Raw genomic sequence first — 22,649 nt, 5'->3', positions numbered from 1 at the left:
AAGTTTTTAGAAATTTACAGAAAGAGCTGGGGCTCCTCAGAATTATTTATTTATTCAATTTTCTAAATCATCCTCCCAAGGGAACTCAGAACGGTTTACATGAATTCATTCAGGTACTCAATCATTTTCCCTATCTGTCCTGGTGGGCTCACAATCTATCTAATGTACTTGGGGCAATGGGGGGATTAAGTGACTTGCCCAGGGTCACAAGGAGCAGTATGGATTTGAACCCACAACCTCAGGGTGCTGAGGCTCTAGCTTTAACCACTGCGCCACACATTCCCTTTTAAGGGGAGTTCATTCCATAGTTGAGAAAGTTTAAAGGCCAGAGATTGACTGAAGATCTTAACTCCTTTAATTCCTTTTCTAGAAGGAAGGGAGAGTTTGAATTGTTGGATGCCTCTTGCAAAGGAAAATCTGTAAGCATTCCATAATAAGGGAACGAGGGGAATAAAAATGCCATATAAAATTTTGAAAGAGATGCAGGCACATTTGAATTGAATTCTAAGATAAACCGGGAGCCAATGAAGATTCAGGAGCAAAGGGGTCACATGGTGAACAGTGGTGTACCAAGGGCGGGGCGGGGAGGGAGAACCGCCCCGGGTGCACGCCTTAGGAGGGTGCACAGCTGGCTGGGTCCGGAACCTCCTGGGACCTGCACTTCAGTGCGGCTGCCGGTTCACCCCTGCGGCCAAGAAAAAGGCTAAGAAGCCGGTGGGAGCGGCGAAAGTGTCCTTTAAGGAACACCCTCCCGATCTGGCTCTATCCTGCCCCCTTCATGACGCCACCGGACAGCGTTCTCAGTCATTGGTTTACCTTGTCTGGGCGCTGTGACCCAGGCAAGGTCGACCAATGGCTGAGAACGCTATCCGGTGATGTCACGAAGGGGGCGGGATAGAGCCAGATTGGGAAGATGTTCTTTAAAGAACGCTTTTGATGCTCCCGCCAGCTTCCTAGCCTTTTTCGAACCGTAGCAGTGACGTACCAAGGGCGGGGGGCATGTGTCAAAAAAATGATGGGTTGGGGTGTGTGTGTAAAAAATGATGGGCCCCGGGTGTCACATACCCTAGGTACGCCACTGATGGTCAAATTTACTTTTTCCATTGCTTTCAATGGAAGTAAAAGCCAGATGTTTCAATCCATCCTCCTTTTTCTGGAGCCATAGGGTAACCCTAAAAGAAACCAATCTCTAGTCCTGCCCCAAGCTCTCTAGTTGCTGCTCGGTGGTGCAAGATATTGGTAGGGCTGTGGCTCCAGTGGCCCACCCCATTCCTCTGCCACTAAAACGTCCTTTGTTTTGCAGTTACAGTTCAGCTTCATTTAATATACCACAAATAATAAATGCTGCCTTTTACAAGTAGAGGTTTCTACCTCAGGCCGGAGAGGTAAATGCTCTGATGCTCACAGAACTCCGATGAGATTCAAAACATTTACCTCGCTGGCCCACGGTAGAAACCTCTACCACAGCTTTGTAAAAGGAGCCCACAATATCTAAGCAGTTCACAAATCGATATATAGAAATGGGTACGATCAATGTAAAGAAACAATAAGGAAGCTATTAAACTCATCTTTAAATTAGGGAAATATGACCCCATTACCCCCCCTCCTGAAAGAAGCCCACTGGCTTCCCATCTCTCACCGTGCTACTTATAAAACAATCATGCTGACCTTTAAAATTCTACTCTCCCATCAACCCTCCTACCTCGATAGACTTCTCATTCCACAACGCCCTACAAGGTTGCTTAGATCCACAGAACAGAACCTCCTTTCCATTCCCTCCTTTCCATTCCCTCCTTAAAGGATTTCTTCTACTCTAGGAAATCAAACTTTTCATGAGTTGCCCCTACCTTATGGAATGCTTTACCATCTCATCTCCGTCAAGAAAAACAGCTTGATAGATTTAAGATAAGCTTGAAGACTTTCTTATTTCAAGATGCTTTCAACTGCTATTGAATTATTTCACTCTCTATGAAGCGATCCCATTCCTAATGTCTTATCCTCTCCCCCCATTTTCATTCAACCCTTTTTTTTTTTTTCTCTCCCCACTCTTTTTTCTTACCTATTATGTAACTTTACCCCTCCCCTTCTCTTTTATCCTCACTCTCAAGTATGTCCTGTTTATGTTATTAATTGTACACCTCTATTACTTCTCATTATAAGTGCTACAATCCTTTATTCCTATTTTTAATATTTTATTGTAAACCGGCTAGATATCAGTTGATGGTCGGTATATTAAAAACGAATAAACTTGAAACTTGAAGTAAAGGTTTAATAAAAAATTCTAAAAAAAAGGAGAAGTAAGAAATTAAAATTAATTTAGGGTACAAAAAAAAGTGTCTCATTGGATTTTTCCGTGGAAGCAATTCTTGCATGGCAACGAGATGTAGCCAAGTCAGTTCCTATGGGCTGCATCACATTTGCCGCACCAGGACTTGCCATTGTGGTTTTGTATAAATAATAATAGTAATAACAGTTTATATACCGCAGGACCGTGAAGTTCTATGCGCTTTACAATGATTAAAAGGTATTACAGATTGAGTGGAATAAACAAAGTTCAGAGTTAATGAATAACAGTTGTAAAGATCATTTGTTGAGGACGAAGATTGTATCGGTCAGTTACCTAAGTACTTCAGGAACAGATGTGTTTTTAGGCATTTCCTGAATTCCCTATAAGTAGTAGGCACAAGCAGTTGTTCCAGGTCTTTACCCCATAATGCTGCTTGATGTGAGAAAAGATGTTGGTGATGACTTTTAAATTTACAACCTCTAAACGGTGGAGAAACAAAGTTCAGATGTGAACTTCTCCTATGTCTGTTGGTTGTGAAAGAGAAAAGATCTGTTATATATTTAGGGGCTATGCCATAAAGTACCTTGAAGCAGAAACAACCAAACTTGAACTTCACATGTGCCTCCATCGGCAGCAAGTGTAAAGTCGATAGGAAGGTTTTACATGATCAAACTTCTTCAGTCCACAAAGTAGCCTAACCGCTGCATTTTGTACCAGTTGCAATCGCCGCATATTTTTCTGGGAGAGTGCCAAGTAGGCGATGTTACAATAATTGAGTTGACTCAGTATGAGGAATTGTACCAGAATTCTAAATGATGAGACATCGAAGTAAGCTCTGATGGACCGAAGCTTCCAGAGGGTGGAAAGATCTTTCTAATCAAGGAGTCTACCTGGTCTTTCATGGTCAGACTCTGGTCCAGTGTTACTCCCAATACCTTCATAGTGGGTTGAATGGGACGACTAAGGTTATTGATGAACATTGGTGCTTTAGTGTCAAGTGGGTGTGGCGATGCTATAAAAAATTTTGTTTTCTCTGGGTTTAGCTTTAGTCTGAACTCAGTCATCCATTGCTCCATCCGATTTAGTACCTCTGTTGCTTTGGGGGTGACTTCTGAGATAGAGGTAGTGAATGGGATAATTATCGTGAAGTCATCAGCATAGCTAAATAGTTTTATCCCCATCTGGGATAGTTGCGCACCCAATGAGGACATGTAAACATTGAAGAGCAGAGGGGATAATGGTGACCCCTGTGGCACGCCAGATGAATTGCTCCATGTATCAGAGAGATCGTAATTGAAATGGACTTGGTAGGTGCGGGATATAAGGAAACCTTGAAACCAGTTTAATACCTCACCATCCCAAGGGTATAAGGGACCCTTGGGATTGTGATATCCTCAAAGTCAGGACCTTGGCAGAGTGTTTCCCCCCTTTTCCCATATACCAATAGCCCTAGAGGAATAGGGTACAATATGGATGTCTATGCCAACCCTACGACCTTGTGTCACGAGAAAGGAGCGCCTGAGGGATACAATTGTAAGTTACGAAGAGTATTTCTCTGGAAGGTAGACTAATATACAACGGAATGGCAGGAGACGCAGAACAGAAATAGTTGAGAAAACGTTCTTTGTATCATAAATTGTTCATACTGGATCCTGTGCGGGAGAAGAACTGATAAAAATTCTAATCTTACCGAGACAAGGGGTTAGTCAGAAATCAAATGGCTAAGGATAATACAAGGAAGAAATACTTTGGTAGTTCATCTATTTGACACCCCCCCCCCCAGACTTTGCAGGGAATTCGAAAGAGGAAACTACAGGTTGCTCCTCTGAAAATTACCTATGTTGTTCCTGTGTTGAAAATACCAAAGCACTTTGCAGCTCCATTTTGTGTGGGCAGGAAATGGCCAATAACCAACAAGCAGAACTTTGAAAATTGAGACTACATGTGCATCGAGCCTATTGAACATGTGTCCCCTGGAAACGCTTCTCCCTCAGTCTACGTATATCAAATAGGCTGCTAAGTCCTCTCGCTTCTATCTCTTCAATATCACCAATTTCGTCTCTGAGCACACTACCCAGGCCCTTGTCCAAGCTCTCGTAACCTCACGCTTAGATTACTGCAATCTACTCCTAACTGGTATCCCTCAGTGTCGCCTCCCCTCCGTGCAATCTGTGCAAACCTCTGCTGCGCAACTCGTCTTCTACCATCCTCGCTACTCTCATGTCGCCCCTCTCCTTAAGTCACTTCACTGGCTCCCTATCACATACAGTTCAAGCTCCTATTGCTGACCTACAAGTGTGTTCATTCTGCTGCCCCTCAATATCTCTCCTCGCTTCTCTCTCCTTATACACCTCCCAGAGAACTTCCGTTCCTCAGATAAGCCACTCTTATCGTTACCCTTCTCCTCCACTGCCAATTCCAGACTTTGTTCCTTTCATCTAGCTGCCCCCTATGCCTGGAATAAATTACCCAAGTTTGTCCGTCAAGTCCCTTCCCTTGTTTAGAAGCAGGCTGAAAACCCACCTTTTTGATATAGCCTTCAACCCTTAACTCTACTTCTCTGCCCTCCAACTCAGCCAGCTGATTAACTGTTCCTCTTAACTGTATCCATGACATCTTGTTTGTCTTTGGTAAGCTGAGCTGAGATTGTGATGTCATAATGCCTCATTTCACCAATAAGAGCCAACCTCATCAGTGATGTCACAATGGCTTGATTGCTCTGTACTCCCCTCTGCCCTCCAACCCAGTCAGCAGATTAACCGTTCCCCTTAACTGTATCCATGACATCCTGTTTGTCTGCCTTGGCTGTTTAGATTGTAAGCTCTTTGGAGCAGGGACTGTTTTCTTACTCTTCGTGACTCTGTGCAACGCTGCATTGCGGCTGGTAGCGCTATAGAAATAGTTAATAGTAGCAGTAGTCCATCAAAGTTTGTATGGATCTGTGCCAGTGAATTTTCAAGCTTTGTGGGAGGTGTACCAGCCGAGGAGGACTTTGAGGTCAGGAGGTACTATGAGACTGACCTCTATGAAGGAGAATATTGTTCGGCATATTAAATCTAGATCAACAATGACATCCATGGTGGGAGTAAAATCGTGGAAGTATCTCCCTGGCAACCTGAGGACCTGTTCTGACCAGTTACAGTTCAAGAAAATGTTTAAAAGACCGAACTGTATATAGAGGCTTCTTTTTTTTTTTTAATCTTGTTGTAGATATAGGGTTCCTTTTACTAAGCTGCGATAGAATTGCCGCGCTCGCTAAACCCACGCTATGTAGCTAGAACGCCAGCTCAATGCTGGTGTTAACGTCTAGCGTGTGCGTCTATTCTGCACACGCTAAGCGCGTGCTAAAAACGCTTTCGCAGCTTAGTAAAAGGAGCCCATAGCTAGTGTAACTTGAACTGCGATCATTGCGTTATAATTCAGTGAAGAGTGACAATATATAATTCCCAACAGTTTTTGAGGTTACCTAAGCACAGTACCGGGCAAAGCTTTGGATTCTTGCACAGAAATAGCTAAGAAGAAAAACAAAATTTAAATTGAATCAGGGTGGGCAGACTGGATGGACCATTTGGGTTTTTATCTGCCGTCATCTACTATGTTACTATCCTCCTCTTTTACAAAGGTGTGCTAAGCTTTTTAGCACCCGCTAAACCAGGGGCGTCCAAGCTGCGGCCCAAGGGCTGCATGCGGCCCCGTGAAATATTTTGTGTGGCCCCAGTCGAGGGTGATGCAGTGTTTTCCTCTGCTGCTCCCGGGTGTTTACCGTCTTGCCGGCTCCCTCCTCTGTCTTGCTGCAGCGTTTACGCATTTGTGCGGCCCCAGAAACATTTTTTCAGCCAATGCGGCCCAGGGAAGCCAAAAGGTTGGACACCCCTGCGCTAAACGCCAATGCGTGTATGCTATCCTATGGACGCGTTAGCGGTTAGTGTATGCATTGATTTAGCACGCGCTAAATCCACGCTACAATGCTTAGCGGGCCTTTGTAAAAGAGGGCCTATGTTACTATGTTAAGTTAGTATGTGATTGTACTGTAATTGAAAGTGTTTTCCGTTTATGCTGTCCTGAACTACTGCAAATGCTTTATTTGGCAGTTATAGGCAGTATAGACTGAATGAGGTGATCGGAAACCAAATAGTGTCCAAAAATATAAATGTTGAAATTAATCAAATGTGATGGAACACCAATAGTGTATATAATGCAATTTAAATCAAGGGAAAAAAGACCTCAAAATACCCCAAGAATGCAATCAACGAGTCACAATCATATTGGGGTTGGGTATCATCATAGGTCAAAAACCCTTGAATTTTTTATTTTAATTCATTAATAATTTTATGTGATAATTTTATATTATTTTTATAGTTGACTTTTCATTATCTCAAGTTTCTTCTTGCCAATGAGCATTGAAAAACCAGCAGTTGTATATTCAAGATTTTTAACTGGCTTATCCAAGAAAATATCAATAAGCACTTATCTTAGTAACCCGACGGAGGCCCGGTCCGTTTCGCACCATGAGGCTTCTTCAAGGGTAATGATAGGGCTTAATAATTCGCCAGTGGAAATTCAAAACGGCTCATTGCTCATTTCGCAGACTGCTGCTCCTATACAATTGCTGGTTTTCAATGCTCATTGGCAAGAAGAAAGTTGAGATCATGAAAAGTCAATTATAAAAATAATATAAAATTATCACATAAAATTAAAATTATTAATGAATTAAAATTAAAAATTCAAGGGTTTTTGACCTATGATGATACCCAACCCCAATATGATTGTGACTCGTTGATTGCATTCTTGGGGTATTTTGAGGTCTTTTTTCCCTTGATTTAAATTGCATTATATACACTATTGGTGTTCCATCACATTTGATTAGTTATAGGCAGTATAGAAATTTTAGAAATAAAAAAAGAAATGGTGTGAAAGTTCACCTGTTCTTTAAGCCACACCAAGGAGGCAACTTCCAGTCTACCCAGGATAAATACTATTCTACCCAGTTGAACGTCTTTGACAATTATGTAAATCAGAGTCTCAATTTATTCCAGCTTTACTGTTAGTGCAGTTCAACTCTCTGGGCAAAGGCAATACATCTGAATGTGCAGCATGCATATTACCGAGGCTTCCTGGTGGGATGTATTTAATTGACAGATACATTACTCCTCGGTGATCCACGGCGCTGCTGGCGGAAAGGCTCTGCAAAAGACAGATGGACACTGGATGGTTTTTGCAGGTATGAAATGAATGACACTGTGATACTTTTTCAACACTGTGGGCAAATGAAAGCAATCAGATCCTTTGTAAACCACGACGAGCAGGCTTTGGGGGTAGGGTTAGGGCATATATTCTTAGACATATGGGAATTCCCGTTTTTCAGTGATGGCACCTACTCTACAGGATACTTTTCCATTGTACCTTAGGACCGAACAATCTTATAGGAATTTTAAGGGGTCCTTTTACTAAGGCGCGCCAGTACGTCTTAGCGTGCGCTAAATGCTAACGCGTCCATTATTTCCTACGGATGCAAGAGCATTTAGCGCACGCTAAAAGACGATCCAGCGCGTCTTAGTAAAAGGACCCCTAAATCTCAATTATATCATTAATTAATTAATTTAATGTTTTTTTTTCTATCCTGTTTTCCCCAAAGAGCTCAGAACGGGTTACAAGTTGAACATATGTCATTGTCACCCTTTCATACTCTTTTTAAGGTCTGGAAACAGAAATAGTCAGGTGGTTAAAAGCTGCCGATTATCCCTTCTATCTGGGCAAATGTCACTCAAATATCCCCTGAGCCCGACTCAATTTGATTAACTGGCTTTTAATATTGACTCCTAAATGCCTACTAAACTTTCTTTTTTATATATTATTCCCATACTGAAATCTTTGGAAGGTCAAATAAAATTTTTATCGCATAGCCGACATGGCACGGGCAACTAGTTCCTGATGCTGCTCGTGTTGGGAAAATGAAAGAGGTATGGGGGAAGGGAAAGGTGAGCGCGTGTGCGGCGGGGGGGGGGGGTTTGGGAAAGTGTGGGGGGGGTGAAGAGGGCGGGGTAGGGGCACCACCGCCCCAGACGCCACTCGCCTTTGCTATGCCACTGCGTCTGACAGAGGCCCTCTTTTTAAGCGTTTTAGCGTGGATTTAGCGCACGCTAAATCAAAGCGTGGGCCAACCGCTGACGCGTCCTTAGGATAACATGCGTGCGTTAGCGTTTAGCGCATGTTTAGCGTGCGCTAATATTTAGCACGCGTTTAAAAAGCTTAGCGCACCTTTGTAAAAGAGGGGGGAGAGTATTGGTGACCCCTGAAGCAGCCAGTTATCCGCCGAAACACGGACCAATGTTGGGTCTTTTTATTTGTCGGTTCTTTGCTAATAAAACACTACTGTATATTCTACACTCTTGTGCATGAAAGTTCTTGGTCCACCCCCACTTCTGTGTGTTCTTTGGTTTTGCTACATAGGGGTTTTCTTCTTTCTTTGTTTTTTTTTGTATTTTTTTTTTGTGTGTGTAACTTATAGACCTACTATAAATTATGGCCTGAATTCTCGAACCGGCGCCAGTATTGGCAGCTGCCTTAAATGTGGCCGACACGAAAGACGGGCGCCGGAAATGTAGGCCAGGGTTTTCCAGGCCTACATTTCTGGCACCTATCTTCACGTGAGTCACGCCGATGGAGGCACTTTGGGCCATCTAACGCCACTTCCAGCATTGGCCACGCCTACTTAGGCGGTCAGCGGCCTAAAGCGCCTACGTAGGCACGATTCCAGCACTGATTTTCTAGGCGCTGGTATGCGCCTCAAATCTCAGTTGGGGCCTGTACATTAGGGAATTAGATCTTTGGGGCAATGATGATTTGTTATGGTTTGAGAAGCACGCTCTTGTTATGCTTTGTACCTGATGATTTCCAGTTGCAGTTGTGCATTGTTTGGCTTTATAAATAAAGAATTACAAAAAAACACCACCACCACCACCGTTTTGATGACGTTTTTAATGGAAATATGGATGCCTACTGGCACCTAGAAAATCGGTGGCGTCTATTTCCAGCATTTATCCAGGTTCTATGGCGGGAGCATGTGCTCATGCTTAACACTTAGGCACGTACAGTGGTACCTCGGTTTACGAGTGCACCGGTTTGCGAGTGTTTTGCAAGACGAGCAAAACATTTGCAAAATCGGTGCCTCGGAAACGTGAACTCGCAGGCCTTGAGCATGCTCAGATGCTCAAGGCCCAGCAGACGAGTAGGCCGATCTTCAAGAGTACCCAGATGAGGGTAAGAAGCGGCGGGGGGGGGTGCCCAATCGTGTCGGGGGGGGGGGGGTCGGATCGTGGCGGGGGGGTAGGATCGTGGCGGGGGGGGTGCCGGTTCGAGGCAGGGGAGGTGCCGGATCGCAGGGGGGGCCTTCGAAGTGAGCAATGCCGGTTCTCGGGGGGGGGGGAGGCGAACGCATCAAAGCGAGTTTCCATTATTTCCTATGGGGAAACTCGCTTTGATAAACGAGCATTTTGGATTATGAGCATGCTCCTGGAACGGATTATACTCATAATCCAAGGTACCACTGTATTTGACTTCCTATTACACTAGTATTTTAGTAGCCACACTGTTTTAGAATTTTCCCCATATAACCGTGGCAATTTAAAAACGACTGCTTCATGAACGAAATAAATGCAGACCTACCCGTGGTTTCAGCGCGTACCAGTTGAGTTTCCTGTTGCTCCAGTCCCAGCTCGCTAAGTCGATTTCCATCTCTCCCAGAAAGCTGTTACGTCCCAGCGGGTCATTGTGCCACACTGACAGACTTAGCTTCTGGATCAGCAAAACCATTTTCTCTATTTTGTACTGGTGAGAAGAAAGCGGGTAACATTCTGGCTTAGCTTTTGAAGGAGCAGAGAACATCCCCCCTTACCCCCCCCAACGAGACAACCAAGAAAAATAAGCTGTTTCCAGAGACAAGTGTATTGGGATTGAATCCTTAGCCTCGGTGGCGTAGCGAGGGTGAGAGACACCCAGGGCGGTGGTGCCCCTCCCCCACCCTCATCTCTACCCCCCCACTCCTTCCCTGATCCCCCATCTGCCTAACGTGTGCCCCCTTCCCTTCCTCCACACTTCAGCGTGCTCCTCGTGACCCCGCTGTCTCTCTCGTGCAGCGCCCGGAAGTGATGTCAGCAGGAGAGACGACGAGGTCGTGTGGAGTGCGTTAAAGTTGTTGCGGTGATGAACGAGAGGTACGGGGGAACAAGAGGGGGGGGGTAGAGGTGGGCCAGAGAGGAAAAGGGGTGCAGGCGCCCCCACCAACATTGCCCCCCTCCCATTGCTACGCCACTGCTTAGCCCTACTGTCGCTCTAGACTGCTAAGCATCATGGGAGTTCGGCACTTTTTATATTGCCAGCTGATTTTAGCCAACTTTGGGGCAGTTACTAAGCTGTGGTAAACCTTCCAGTAGCACTCATTAACGGATGATTTTACTTTGGGATTTATCACCCGGTAAAAACGCAGCACTGAACGCCAAATCCACTAAAGGAGTAATAAACCCAGAGGTTGATGTGTTTTGTCGCTGTCCCTGCCCCATTCCTGTAAACTCTGCCTAAACCTGCAAAAGCCTCAAACACTTATTATTTTAAAGTGTTTGAGGCTTCTGCAGATGAGACGGAACTTAGGCATTGGGAGAATGAGGCATTATGACATCTCTCTCCCCTCTATAGCGATTTCCTGTCCTATTAACCCTCTTTCTTCCTCCCCTCTTAAAGTCAATCAATTTGTACCTTTGCTTAATCTTTGTAAACCGCATAGAACTTCACGGTATTGCGGTATATAAGCTGTTATTATTATCTGAGCTCTAGAATGTTGCTACTTATGATTTGAAAGTGTTTGAGGCTTGTGCAGATGAGGACGGAGCTTAGGCATTGGTGGAATGAGGCATTATGACATCACAATCTGAGCTCTAGAATGTTGCTACTTATGATTTTAAAGTGTTTGAGGCTTGTGCAGATGAGGACGGAGCTTAGGCATTGGTGGAATGAGGCTTTATGACATCACAATCTGAGCTCTAGAATGTTGCTACTTATGATTTTAAAGTGTTTGAGGCTTGTGCAGATGAGGACGGAGCTTAGGCATTGGTGGATTGAGGCATTATGACATCACAATCTGAGCTCTAGAATGTTGCTACTTATGATTTTAAAGTGTTTGAGGCTTGTGCAGATGAGGACGGAGCTTAGGCATTGGTGGAATGAGGCATTATGACATCACAATCTGAGCTCTAGAATGTTGCTACTTATGATTTTAAAGTATTTGAGGCGTGTGCAGGTGAGGATGGAGCTTAGGCATTGGTGGAATGAGGCATTATGACATCACAGTCTGAGCTCTAGAATGTTGCTACTTATGATTTTAAAGTGTTTGAGGCTTGCGCAGATGAGGACGGAGCTTAGGCATTGGTGGAATGAGGCATTATGACATCACAATCTGAGCTCTAGAATGTTGCTACTTAGGATTTTAAAGGGTTTGAGGCTTGTGCAGATGAGGACGGAGCTTAGGCATTGGTGGAATGAGGCTTTATGACATCACAATCTGAGCTCTAGAATGTTGCTACTTATGATTTTAAAGTGTTTGAGGCTTGTGCAGATGAGGACGGAGCTTAGGCATTGGTGGATTGAGGCATTATGACATCACAATCTGAGCTCTAGAATGTTGCTACTTAGGATTTTTAAAGTGTTTGAGGCTTGTGCAGATGAGGACGGAGCTTGCAGGAATGGGGCAGAGACAGGAACAGAACTCACAGGGTCGGGAAAATGAGTTCCCGCGGGGACGGGAAAAATTAGTCCTTGTGTCATTCTCTGGTTATCACTTCATCTTGCTCTGGTTCCTTGGTCTGATATCTGCCCTCTTGTGTTTTGTATATGACATTGGACAAGTCACAGAAGTTCCATTTAAATTTTAATGGATTGCTTTGCATGTATTTATATGCAACATAGTTCACTAATATTTTTATCATGTTTACTCTATGTTATTGTGTTATTGCAGATTAACAGAAAGGTGCTGAGACTAATGTGTTGCTAACCCATTAACCCCATATTAACCTTCACATACTTTAGTTCATTGGCCCCTTGATCCCCACAGTCTTAGTTATACATATATCACAAGAAGGTCGTTTACTTTTAGGTTTTCACAATGAAAGTCCATTTAAAAAGGGTTGAGTGGTAGATAAAGATTAATCATGGAGTTTGCAGAAACCTATCAACAGGTTGTTTAATCCTCTTATGTGCCAGCAGGACTTGGCATTATTTGGGGACAGCAATTTCATTAATTCTTGATCTTACCCTTAACACCTCATGGTACACAGGATTCAATGTTCTCTTCTTTACCGATGTCTTCCTTTTGCCCATTCGAGCTTTGTCTGGCAGAAGGTATGTCTTGACGTAGCTGAAAGACAGTTCAGATTATATGATTTTTGATTTTCAGGGGCACACATGAATCGTAGACAAGGCAGCAGCTTACAGCTGAGCTCTCCTAGCCCCTAGGCTTCCAAGAACAATAAACCACAGACACAACTACCGTTTCTCCTGAAAATAAGACTGGGTCTGATATTAATTTTTGCTCCAAAAGACACATTAGGGCTTATTTTCAGGGGATGTCTTATTTTTTTCTGGGGGGTCAAAATACCGGTTTTATGCCCTTTAAATCTACCATTAAATCAAGTGCATTGTGTCTGTCATGCACTGGGAAAGAAGCCTAAGACTCCAGTTAACCCAGGTGCCTAAGGCCTGTGCAGCCTCTCTCTTTCCCTCCCTTGCCAACCCCCTCCCCAGCCTGTGTAGCTTCTCTCTTTCCCTCCCTTGCCACCTCCCAGCCCATTCAGCCTCTCTCTTCCCCTCCTTTGTCAACTCTCCCAATCCATGCAGCCTCTCCCCCTCTTCAGGCCACCGGCAGTGGGTCCTATATGCTGCAAGTGGCTGACCTGAAAGCAAATGCGACAGAAGGAAGGCTTCCAGGTCAGCCACCAGCAGCGTGCAGGACCTGCTGCTAGTGGCCTGAAGAAGAAGGGAGAGGATGCATGGGTTGGGAGGATTGACAAAGGAGGAAAAGAGAGAGGATCCAAACTGGGTGGGCCAGGTGGTTATGCCCCTGCAGCAAAAGCGACCAGGATGGTAGAACAATACTGTCATTTGCCATATACAGAATCTGTGGAAAACAGCTTTGATGCTGTAAAGACACTATTTGGTTCACTAACTTTGCAAACAACAAGTTTTCTGAGAGCAGCAAAGCTAGACTGATATCTCTACATGCTCACATGCCTGAAATATTTCATTTGGATTTAGCTCATTCCTTTTTCAGCTGCACTCAAGACAAGTTTACGTGAATATATTTGCCCATCCCCAGAGGGCTTACAATTTTGCATCTGAGCAAAGGAGCGTGAAGTGATTTGCCCACCACCCCAAGGAGCAGGATTAGAATCTGACCCCTGGTTTCCTCGGTTCTCATCCCACTAGGCTATTCCTCTGCTCTGTTGCAAACATGCACTGCCCTACACTTTTATTCCAGTGTAATAAAGAGACAGACCTATATCTGGCACTTGGGAACAATAACTGAAAGAAATGCAATTTTTTTTTTCTCAGACTGTGTGTGCATTTCAAATCTTGCAGGTGTTTTATGCCAGCACATGAAATAAATGCACTCATGGATCTCCCAGGCCGCTTTGCCAGTCATCAGCAGCCGAATATCTTAAAACACAGAGAAAGCGAAACACAGGCTATCGCGTATGACGACAGATCAGGCAGTTTAAAATATTGTTTTAATATCTGTGTAAAGAGATAGTCCATAAATAGATTTCTTCAAGTCATTACATGTTTCAAAGGCACAGCATGGATATGGAACGAGTTAGCTCAATGACAAATACCATTCTTTATTGCCGATTGCGTGGTAGTGACTGTTTAGAATCACAAGGAGGGCTGCCAGACAGGAGGGGCTTATACGAACATAAAAAGTGAATGGGGGATGGGGTGGAAGAATAAGGTTTGCAGGGTGCAAAGATACTGTGACAATCCAGTGACCTGTTATATTATAATGGTTACTGTGGATGGGCAGACTGGATGGGCCATTTGGCCTTTATCTGCCATCATGCTTCAATGTTTTTATACATAAAATATAAGGGACCTTGTTTCTTCAAAGGTGATAACCATATAACAATTCAAAAAATAATCACCTTATTTCCACATAAATAAACAATCAAATACTAGAGTCCCTGTGCCCCTCCTGAGGAAGCCAATCGTGAAACCCAGGTTGGGGGGGTTTAACAGCTTATGGCAGTTGCAATGTGTTAGTACTTTAAATATGTACCCGGAGCAGTGAAAGAGCAACAGTAGTGCCATCCTGCATTCAGATAAGTTACCTATCTTTTTTTTGTATGTTATTAGCAGGTGGCAGAGACAGTGAACTTGCTGTGATGGTCTCTATTATAACTGGCTCCGTGACTTTTCACTAGAGTTTGGTTATGGGTCTGAGCGTTCACTTAGAAATCTAGAGTCACTGTGTGACCATAAAAGTATTTGGATGATTATTTTTTGAATCAATGTTTTTATAATCATAAAGTTCTCTGGCATCACAATGCAGGTGTAAAGAGCCTTAGCTAATAGGGGGAGGAAGAGATAATGATTACTGCAGATGGGCAGACTGGATGGGCCATTGGGCCTTTATCTGCTATCATGTTTCTATAATCAGAAAGTTCTATGACATCACAATGCAAATGTTAAGAGTCTTAGCCAATAGGGAGAGGAAGAGATAATGGTTATTGCAGATGGGCAGACTGGATGGGCCATTTGGCCTGTATCTGTCATCATGTTTCTATAATCAGAAAGCTCTATGACATCACAATGCAAGTGTTAAGAGTCTTCGCCAATAGGGAGAGGAAGAGATAATTGTTATTGCAGATGGGCAGACTGGATGGGCCATTTGGCCTTTATAGAAACATAGAAAAAAGCAGCAGAAAAGGGCTATAGCCCACCAAGTCTGCCCATTCCAAGTATCCCCTCCCCTGAATTTACTCCCTTAAAGATCCCACGTGAGTATCCCATTTTCCCTTAAAATCCGTCACGCTGCTGGCCTTTATCACCTGGAGTGGGAGTCTGTTCCAATGATCCACTACTCTTTCGGTGAAGAAGTACTTCCTGGAGTCGCCATGAAACTTCCCTCCCCTGATCTTCAGCGGATGCCCTCTGGTGGTCGAGGGTCCCATGAGCCAGAAGATATCATCTTCTGACTCGATGCGTCCCGTGATGTACTTATATGTTTCAATCATATCTCCCCGTTCTCTTCTTTCCTCAAGTGAGTACAGCCGCAATTTTTTTTATCTTTCTTCATACGTGAGATCCTTATCTGCCTTCATGTTTCTATAATCAGAAAGCTCTATGACATCACAATGCAAGTGTTAAGAGTCTTCGCCAATAGGGAGAGGAAGAGATAATCGTCACTGCAGATGGACAGACATGATGAGCCATTTGGACTTTATCTGCCATCATGTTTCTATTGTTTCCTATTCATCAGGGCTGGCCTAGTCACTAGGCAAACTAGATAATTGCCTGAGACAGCAGTTTTTGGTGGGTGCCAAAGAGTGCAAGACAATACATCCTGACAGCCAGCCAGACTCAGATTCTCAAAACTTACCATGCCCTTAACGATGGTCGCTATACCTGTTCCAGCTGCATGTATTCTAGCGACCAATTATCAAAACGGCTCACCCTGGTCTTTTCCAAGCTTTCTAGCAGTCTCTGACTCTGCCATGCAAATGTAGTACAATGAGGTCATTAATATTAAAATGGTAGTAAAATGGGTTCATTAATAGTCATAGAACACTCCGAGAGATTCTCTATCATCACCATGGTATTCAAGCGTGGTGCCGGAGTTTTATGAAAAAAAAAAATCACTGACTGCTCCGCAGGTGTCGACACTGTGAAAATCGCATCTCAGGCATGTGTTTCTGGCTGTAGCTGATGAAAATTTGACATTAAAACAAAAATATAACAAAATTCACATGAATTGTAGTAGGGTTTTTTTTTTTTTTGGGGGGGGAGAGATCTAAAGCATGCTTCTTGAGCGCATGCATTATAGTCGTGTCTCATGTGTTTCTGACTATGGCTCATGATAAAATTTGACATTAAAAAAATTGCAAAATTTAAAGCCTGTGAATTATAAGCGCTTGTGAGCCGTGTGTGTTTTTTGCTGCAATAACGGATGACATTATAGATGGTGGTTCTTAACCTTGCGCTTTCCATGTTATTCTGATGAGAAGATATGCAATGAGACCCAAAGATGATGATGACGGCATACTCTGCGCACGTGCCAATCGCTATAACCAGCGACTCATCACGCGTAAATTTAGCAACTCTTCACAAAACTCGGCAAATCTCATTTGCATGTGCATTTTTTTTTTTTTTTAGAATGACTCATCTTTTTTAAATCGTTACAATAATGGCTGCGGCAACAGCCCATTGGATTTTACCGAGAACATTATTATTATTATTTTATTTCTTATATACCGCCAAAGCCGTAGTAGTTCGAGGCGGTTCACAATAAAGAAGGGCTGGACAATCAGCGAATAGTTAGTGAATACAGATACAACAAAGAATCAGCGATTATGGTTTACAACAGAGAAGGGCGGGCAGTCAGCGAATAGTTACAGTCAGCGAATACAGATACAATAAATATGCGTGTGCGGGGAACGGGTAAAATATGAGGGACAAAAGTAAGGTGGGCAGGGCGAAGGGTAGGGAAAGAGAACTTGGGGAGCAGGGGAGGGAGAGAGGGCTAGGTTATAGTTCGGTTGAATAGGCTAAGTTTTTAATCATTTCCTGAAGTTTAGGTAGGATGAGGAGTGCGAGATAATTCTGCTCAGCCAATCATTTAGATGACCTGCTTGGAAGGCAAGTGTTCTGTTTAGGTGACTTTTGTATCGGCAGGCCTTTGGAGTTGGGTGGTTGAAGAGGTGGGCTCTGCGGATGGGCCTGGAAGGGCAGTTTAAGGAGAAATGGGGAACCAGGTATAAGGGGGCCATACCAAGAATGGATTTGAAACAGATACAGGCAAACTTGAACTGGATTCTTGCTTCCATGGGTAGCCAGTGGAGTTTTTGGTAGTAGGGAGAATCCTCCCCTCAGACTTGTGAGCCCTCCATGGCCAAAAAATACTAACTATACCAAACTATACACTTCGATAGCTTTCAGGCATCCAGGTGGAATATAAGAAATAAAAAATAAATCATCACTCTGCAATTTTATTCACTGGGAGGATATGCGATGTTCATACAGTCTCGTATTTGTCAGGCTAAGGGCTCCTTTTACTAAGCTGTGCTAGCGGTTTTAGTGCGCACTAGATGCTAATACCAGCATTAAGCCGCCGTTAGTTCTAGCCGCATAGCGCGGGTTTAGCGCGCGCAATTCTGCACGCGCTAAAAATGCTATCGCAGCTTAAATGTCTGCTAGAAACTGCCTTCACTATGACAGTGATCAAAAACTATCTGTTCCCTCTTTGAGGATAATTGGTATAAACTTTTAGACATTTTTTCTGTCGCTGCACCTCAGCTGTGGAACGATTTACCTCTATATCTAAGAGAAGAAAGAATACTCGATGATTTTAAGGGTAAACTAAAAAGCTTCTTATTTAAGGATACTTTCCCATCTTAACTCAATATAGCCTTTTAAATATTTTTTTCTTCTTTCCTTCCTTTTTGAGATAATTTTTTTCTTTTCTACCTTTTAGAGAACATTTTTCCACTATTTGTTTTCTCTTTCTCTCTCTCCTACCATTTTGAGATCATTTTTCTACTATTTCTTTTTCTCTTTCTCTCTCTTACCTTTTTGAGATCACTTTTTTCTTTTCTACCTTTTTGAAAACATTTTTCTACTATTTTTTTCTCTTTCTCTCTCTCCTACCATTTTGAGATCATTTTTCTACTATTTCTTTTTCTCTTTCTCTCTCTTACCTTTTTGAGATCACTTTTTTCTTTTCTACCTTTTTGAAAACATTTTTCTACTATTTTTTTCTCTTTCTCTCTCTCCTACCATTTTGAGATCATTTTTCCACTATTTCTTTTTCTTTTTCTCTCTCTCTTACCTTTTTAAGATCATTTTTTTTGTTTTCTACCTTTTTGAAAACATTTTACTTTTTTTTTTTTTTTATAATTTTTTATTTATACTTTTACAAGTTAACATTCAATCAATACTTGAAGGAAATATAACAATCCAATAGGAAAAACAAATATTAATTATAAAATAATATCACATAGTAACTATGAGTAAAGTCCACAATCTGGGAGGAGAAGGAATCAATCACTTCCAAGGGTAGTTGGTTCCAAGAAATAAACTAAATTAATACAAATAACAGAGTGCAGTTGGAGTTATTTAACTAATGGCCTGCTGGGCTGATTCCATGGAGGTGTCTGGAATTCTTGTAGTTACTTTACCTTCAAGAAAAAACTGCAGTTGATCGGGTTCATAAAAAATATATCTATTACTCTGATAGGTAATACAGCATTTACAGGGGAAACGTAATTGAAAGGTTGCCCCTAAGCTCAAAACAGACTGACGACAAGCCAAAAACTTCTTACGTCTGGCTTGTGTCCATTTAGATACATCTGGAAATATACAAATTTTTAATCCATGAAATTCCACCTTATCAGTCCTATAGAATAGGCGAAGAATTGCTTCTTTATCTTGAAGAAAGACAAAAGTTACCAATAAAGTAGCTCTATTCGTTATATCTTCTTGAGATGTCTCCAGCATACCAGTGAGATCCAATTCTCCTGGTATAGCATTCCCTTTATCTTTGTCCTCCTTTGGTAAATTTAGGTAATATATCTTTTGTAATGGTGGCATCTTGTTTTCAGGAAATTTCAGGACGGTATTCAAAAAGGACTGAAATAGATCCCTAGGAGATTGAAACTTGGAGACAGGAGTCAGATTTAAGTTCCTATTAGCGTTTTCCAAATTCTCAATTTTCCTGGCAAATAAAGCTTTCTCCTTAAGTTGTGAATTAGTGGTAATCTTCCCATCTGCCACAGATTTCTCCAATTTGTCCATTCTATTAGACTGTTGCTGAAGTTTCTCTTCAAAAGTTTTAAATTTACTATTAGTATTTTGTGTAGAAAGTACAATTTAGGAGCATACCTTGTGTAAAGTCTCCATAGCACTCCATAATGCCTCCATGTCGATCACCGCTGGTTTAATCAGGGGAGCAGGGGTAGCTATTCCGGGGGACTCCACCAAGGGATCCGCCTCCACCTTCCCAGCCTCCCACTGACTTCCAGATCCTCCGAAGCTCAATGCTGACTGCAAAGGAGTCAGCAAGCTGTAATTCCCATCCGGGGTCAGGGGTGAGACCTGCAGCGCCGCCAGAGACGTCAATTCTGGCGCTTCCTGTACGTCTGAGGGTGTCCCCGACATCATCCCGGGATGCAGAGGTACTCCAGGCCCGAAAGGGCTAAGCGAAACGTCGCCTTCCAAGACCGAGGTCTGCCCTTCTCGGTCAGCGGATACGCCCTCACCAACTGGAACAACATAGGATGTTATTGCCGCTTGCCGAGTCAATGAAGTGGAAGAGGAGGCAGGAAGCACACTCCTCTGCTTACCCCTGCGCTTGGGCATAACAGGTAAATTTCTTTGTAGAAAGTTGAAAAATTGCCGAACAGAGCAGGAGCCACCTGATAGCTCGACTCACTCCGACACCATCTTGATTCCCTCTCTCCACAAGTCTCTTGAAAACATTTTACAACTATTTTTTTTTTTTCTCTTTCTCTCTCCTACCTTTTTGAGATCATTTTTCCACTATTTTTTTTTTTTTCTCTTTCTCTCTCTTACCATTTTGAGATCATTTTTCCACTATTTTTTTTTTTTCTCTTTCTCTCTCTTACCATTTTGAGATCATTTTTCCACTATTTTTTCTCTTTCTCTCCTACCATTTTGAGATCATTTTTCTACTATTTCTTTTTCTCTTTCTCTCTCTTACCTTTTTGAGATCATTTTTTTCTTTTCTACCTTTTTGAAAACATTTTTCCACTATTTTTTTCTCTTTCTCTCTCCTATCATTTTGAGATCATTTTTCCACTATTTCTTTTTCTCTCTTACCTTTTTGAGATCATTTTTTTCTTTGCTACCTTTTTGAAAACATTTTACAACTATTTTTTTCTCTTTCTCTCTCCTACCTTTTTGAGATCATTTTTCCACTATTTTTTCTCTTTCTCTCTCTTCCCTTTTTGAGATAATTTTTCCACTATTTTTTCTCTTTCTCTCTCTTCCCTTTTTGAGATAATTTTTCCACTATTTTTTCTTTCTCTCTCTTCCCTTTTTGAGATCATTTTTTTTCTTTTCTATCTTTTTGAGAACATTTTTCCACTATTTGTTTTCTCTTTCTCTCTCCTACCTTTTTGAGATCATTTTTCCACTATTTCTTTTTCTCTTTCTCTCTCCTACCTTTTTGAGATCATTTTTTTCTTTTCTACCTTTTAAAGAACATTTTTCCACTATTATTTTTCTTCTTTCTCTCTCCTACCTTTTTGAGATCATTTTTCCACTATTTTTTCTCTTTCTCTCTCTTCCCTTTTTGAGATCATTTTTCCACTATTTTTTCTCTTTCTCTCTCTTCCCTTTTTGAGATCATTTTTTTTCTTTTCTATCTTTTTGAGAACATTTTTCCACTATTTGTTTTCTCTTTCTCTCTCCTACCTTTTTGAGATCATTTTTCCACTATTTCTTTTTCTCTTTCTCTCTCCTACCTTTTTGAGATCATTTTTCTTTCTTATTCCTGCTCCTAGCTGTGTTAACCCTATATATTTTTCTATCCCATAACTTCTTCCCATTTTTCCCTTCATATTCATGTTCGTTTTCCCCTCATTGGAAATTTATGTCTTATGTAGTTGTTGCTTTGTAATTTATATACTAGTATTGTTTTAAACTGTATTTTATACATACTTATAATTTGCCTAGAAATTCATTGATAAGGAATGATATAAAATTTTAATAAAACTTGAAACCTGGCCTGAGAACCAGGAAACCAGGGTGATTCCCACTGCAGCACCTTGTGACTCTCTGGACAACTTACTGAACCCTCCAATGGCCTAGTATATAATAAGTACCTGTATTTAACATGTACACCGCTTTGACTGTAACCACGGAAAGGCAGTATATCAGATCCCATCCCATTTCCCCTCTTATTTATGTTCTGGATGTCTGAATACTGGCATTTAGAGATCTGTATTGTATGGACGTCCAAATCCAGATTTTATAAAGCTAAGATCTAGCTTTCCTATCTACTTGCAACACTGTATCTTTCTCATTGATGTGATATATCCACTATTTCCCATGCTTAGTTATGGGCTTCTTAACTTGTAAATCACCTTGAACCTGTACTGGATCAGTGCGATACAGAAATTCTAAAACTAAAGAGTCCTTATGGAAAGGGAGGTTAGTCTGGGTGTGTTTTGGGGGTGATTGAGGAGAGGCCAAAATATGGACATCCAATTCTGATTTCAGAAGAGGAAGAGATGACCATGTCCAAAAAGATGGACGTTGGTATTTAGACCTGGTACCCGGCTCATCCAGGTTAAAGAAAGTTATACCAATTGAGCAGTTCTCCTCTGGAAGATTGAGGGGAGTCACCCTCTTAATACCCCAGTGGTTGCTGCCCCCCATCCATGTGAAACTGGCAAGGGATACCAGGATCTGTGACTGCTGCAGGAAATATAGATGTTCAAGCCCACCATCCCAGCCAGCTGATTAACTGTTCCCCTTAATTGTATCCATAACATCCTGTTTGTCTGACTTGGCTGTTTAGATTGTAAGCTCTTTTGAGCAGGGACTGTTTTCTTCTTTGTGACTCTGTACAGTGCTGCATACCTCTGGTAGTGCTCTAGAAATAATTCATAGTAGTAACAGTGTGAAGAGTTTCAGTCTTTGGGAAGAGGAGCTGAGATTGTGATGTCATAATGCCTCATTCCACCAATAAGAGCCAACCTCATCAGTGATGTCACAATGGCTTGACTGTCCTGTGCTCCCCTCTGCCTTCCAACCCAGCCAGCAGATCAACTATTCCCCTTACCTATGTCCCTGCCATCCTGTTTGTCTGTGTTGTAAGATCCTTCGAGCAGGGACTGTTTTCTTCTTTGTGACTCTGTACAGCGCTGCATATGTCTGATAGCGCTATAGAAATAATTAATAGTAGTGGTGCCCTCTAGAGTGCCTCACTGCTCTGGTGGGATGTATTTGTGGACAATCTGCTATGAATACTGGCCCCTCCTACATCCCAATGGCTGGTCTTCATGTGTTTTTCATTTGGTCTTTTGGTTGGTTTGTTTTTTTCAAAAATGGTTCAAAAAGATAAACACAGTGAGGACAA

General features: G+C 42.3%; 1 protein-coding gene across 3 annotated transcripts in view; it reads right to left on the bottom strand.

Moving 5' to 3' along the window:
- The window catches only part of LOC117361215 (synaptotagmin-like protein 2), a 156,032-nt gene that overhangs the window by 13,106 nt on the left and 120,277 nt on the right, over positions 1 to 22,649 (bottom strand). For all 3 annotated transcript variants that reach the window (XM_033946250.1, XM_033946251.1, XM_033946252.1), the window contains 3 exons: positions 12,590 to 12,692; positions 9,953 to 10,114; positions 7,393 to 7,471 (listed from right to left, as the gene is read on the bottom strand). In XM_033946250.1, the coding sequence (XP_033802141.1) occupies positions 7,393 to 7,471; positions 9,953 to 10,114; positions 12,590 to 12,692 (344 nt within the window). The remainder of the gene's footprint in view (positions 1 to 7,392; positions 7,472 to 9,952; positions 10,115 to 12,589; positions 12,693 to 22,649) is intronic.

The sequence above is a fragment of the Geotrypetes seraphini genome, chromosome 5 (assembly GCF_902459505.1).
Source record: "Geotrypetes seraphini chromosome 5, aGeoSer1.1, whole genome shotgun sequence".
In the NCBI taxonomy this organism is placed as follows: Eukaryota; Metazoa; Chordata; class Amphibia; order Gymnophiona; family Dermophiidae; genus Geotrypetes; species Geotrypetes seraphini.
Note: the sequence above shows the minus strand (reverse complement) of the source record. Positions and strands in the feature narration are given on the sequence as shown.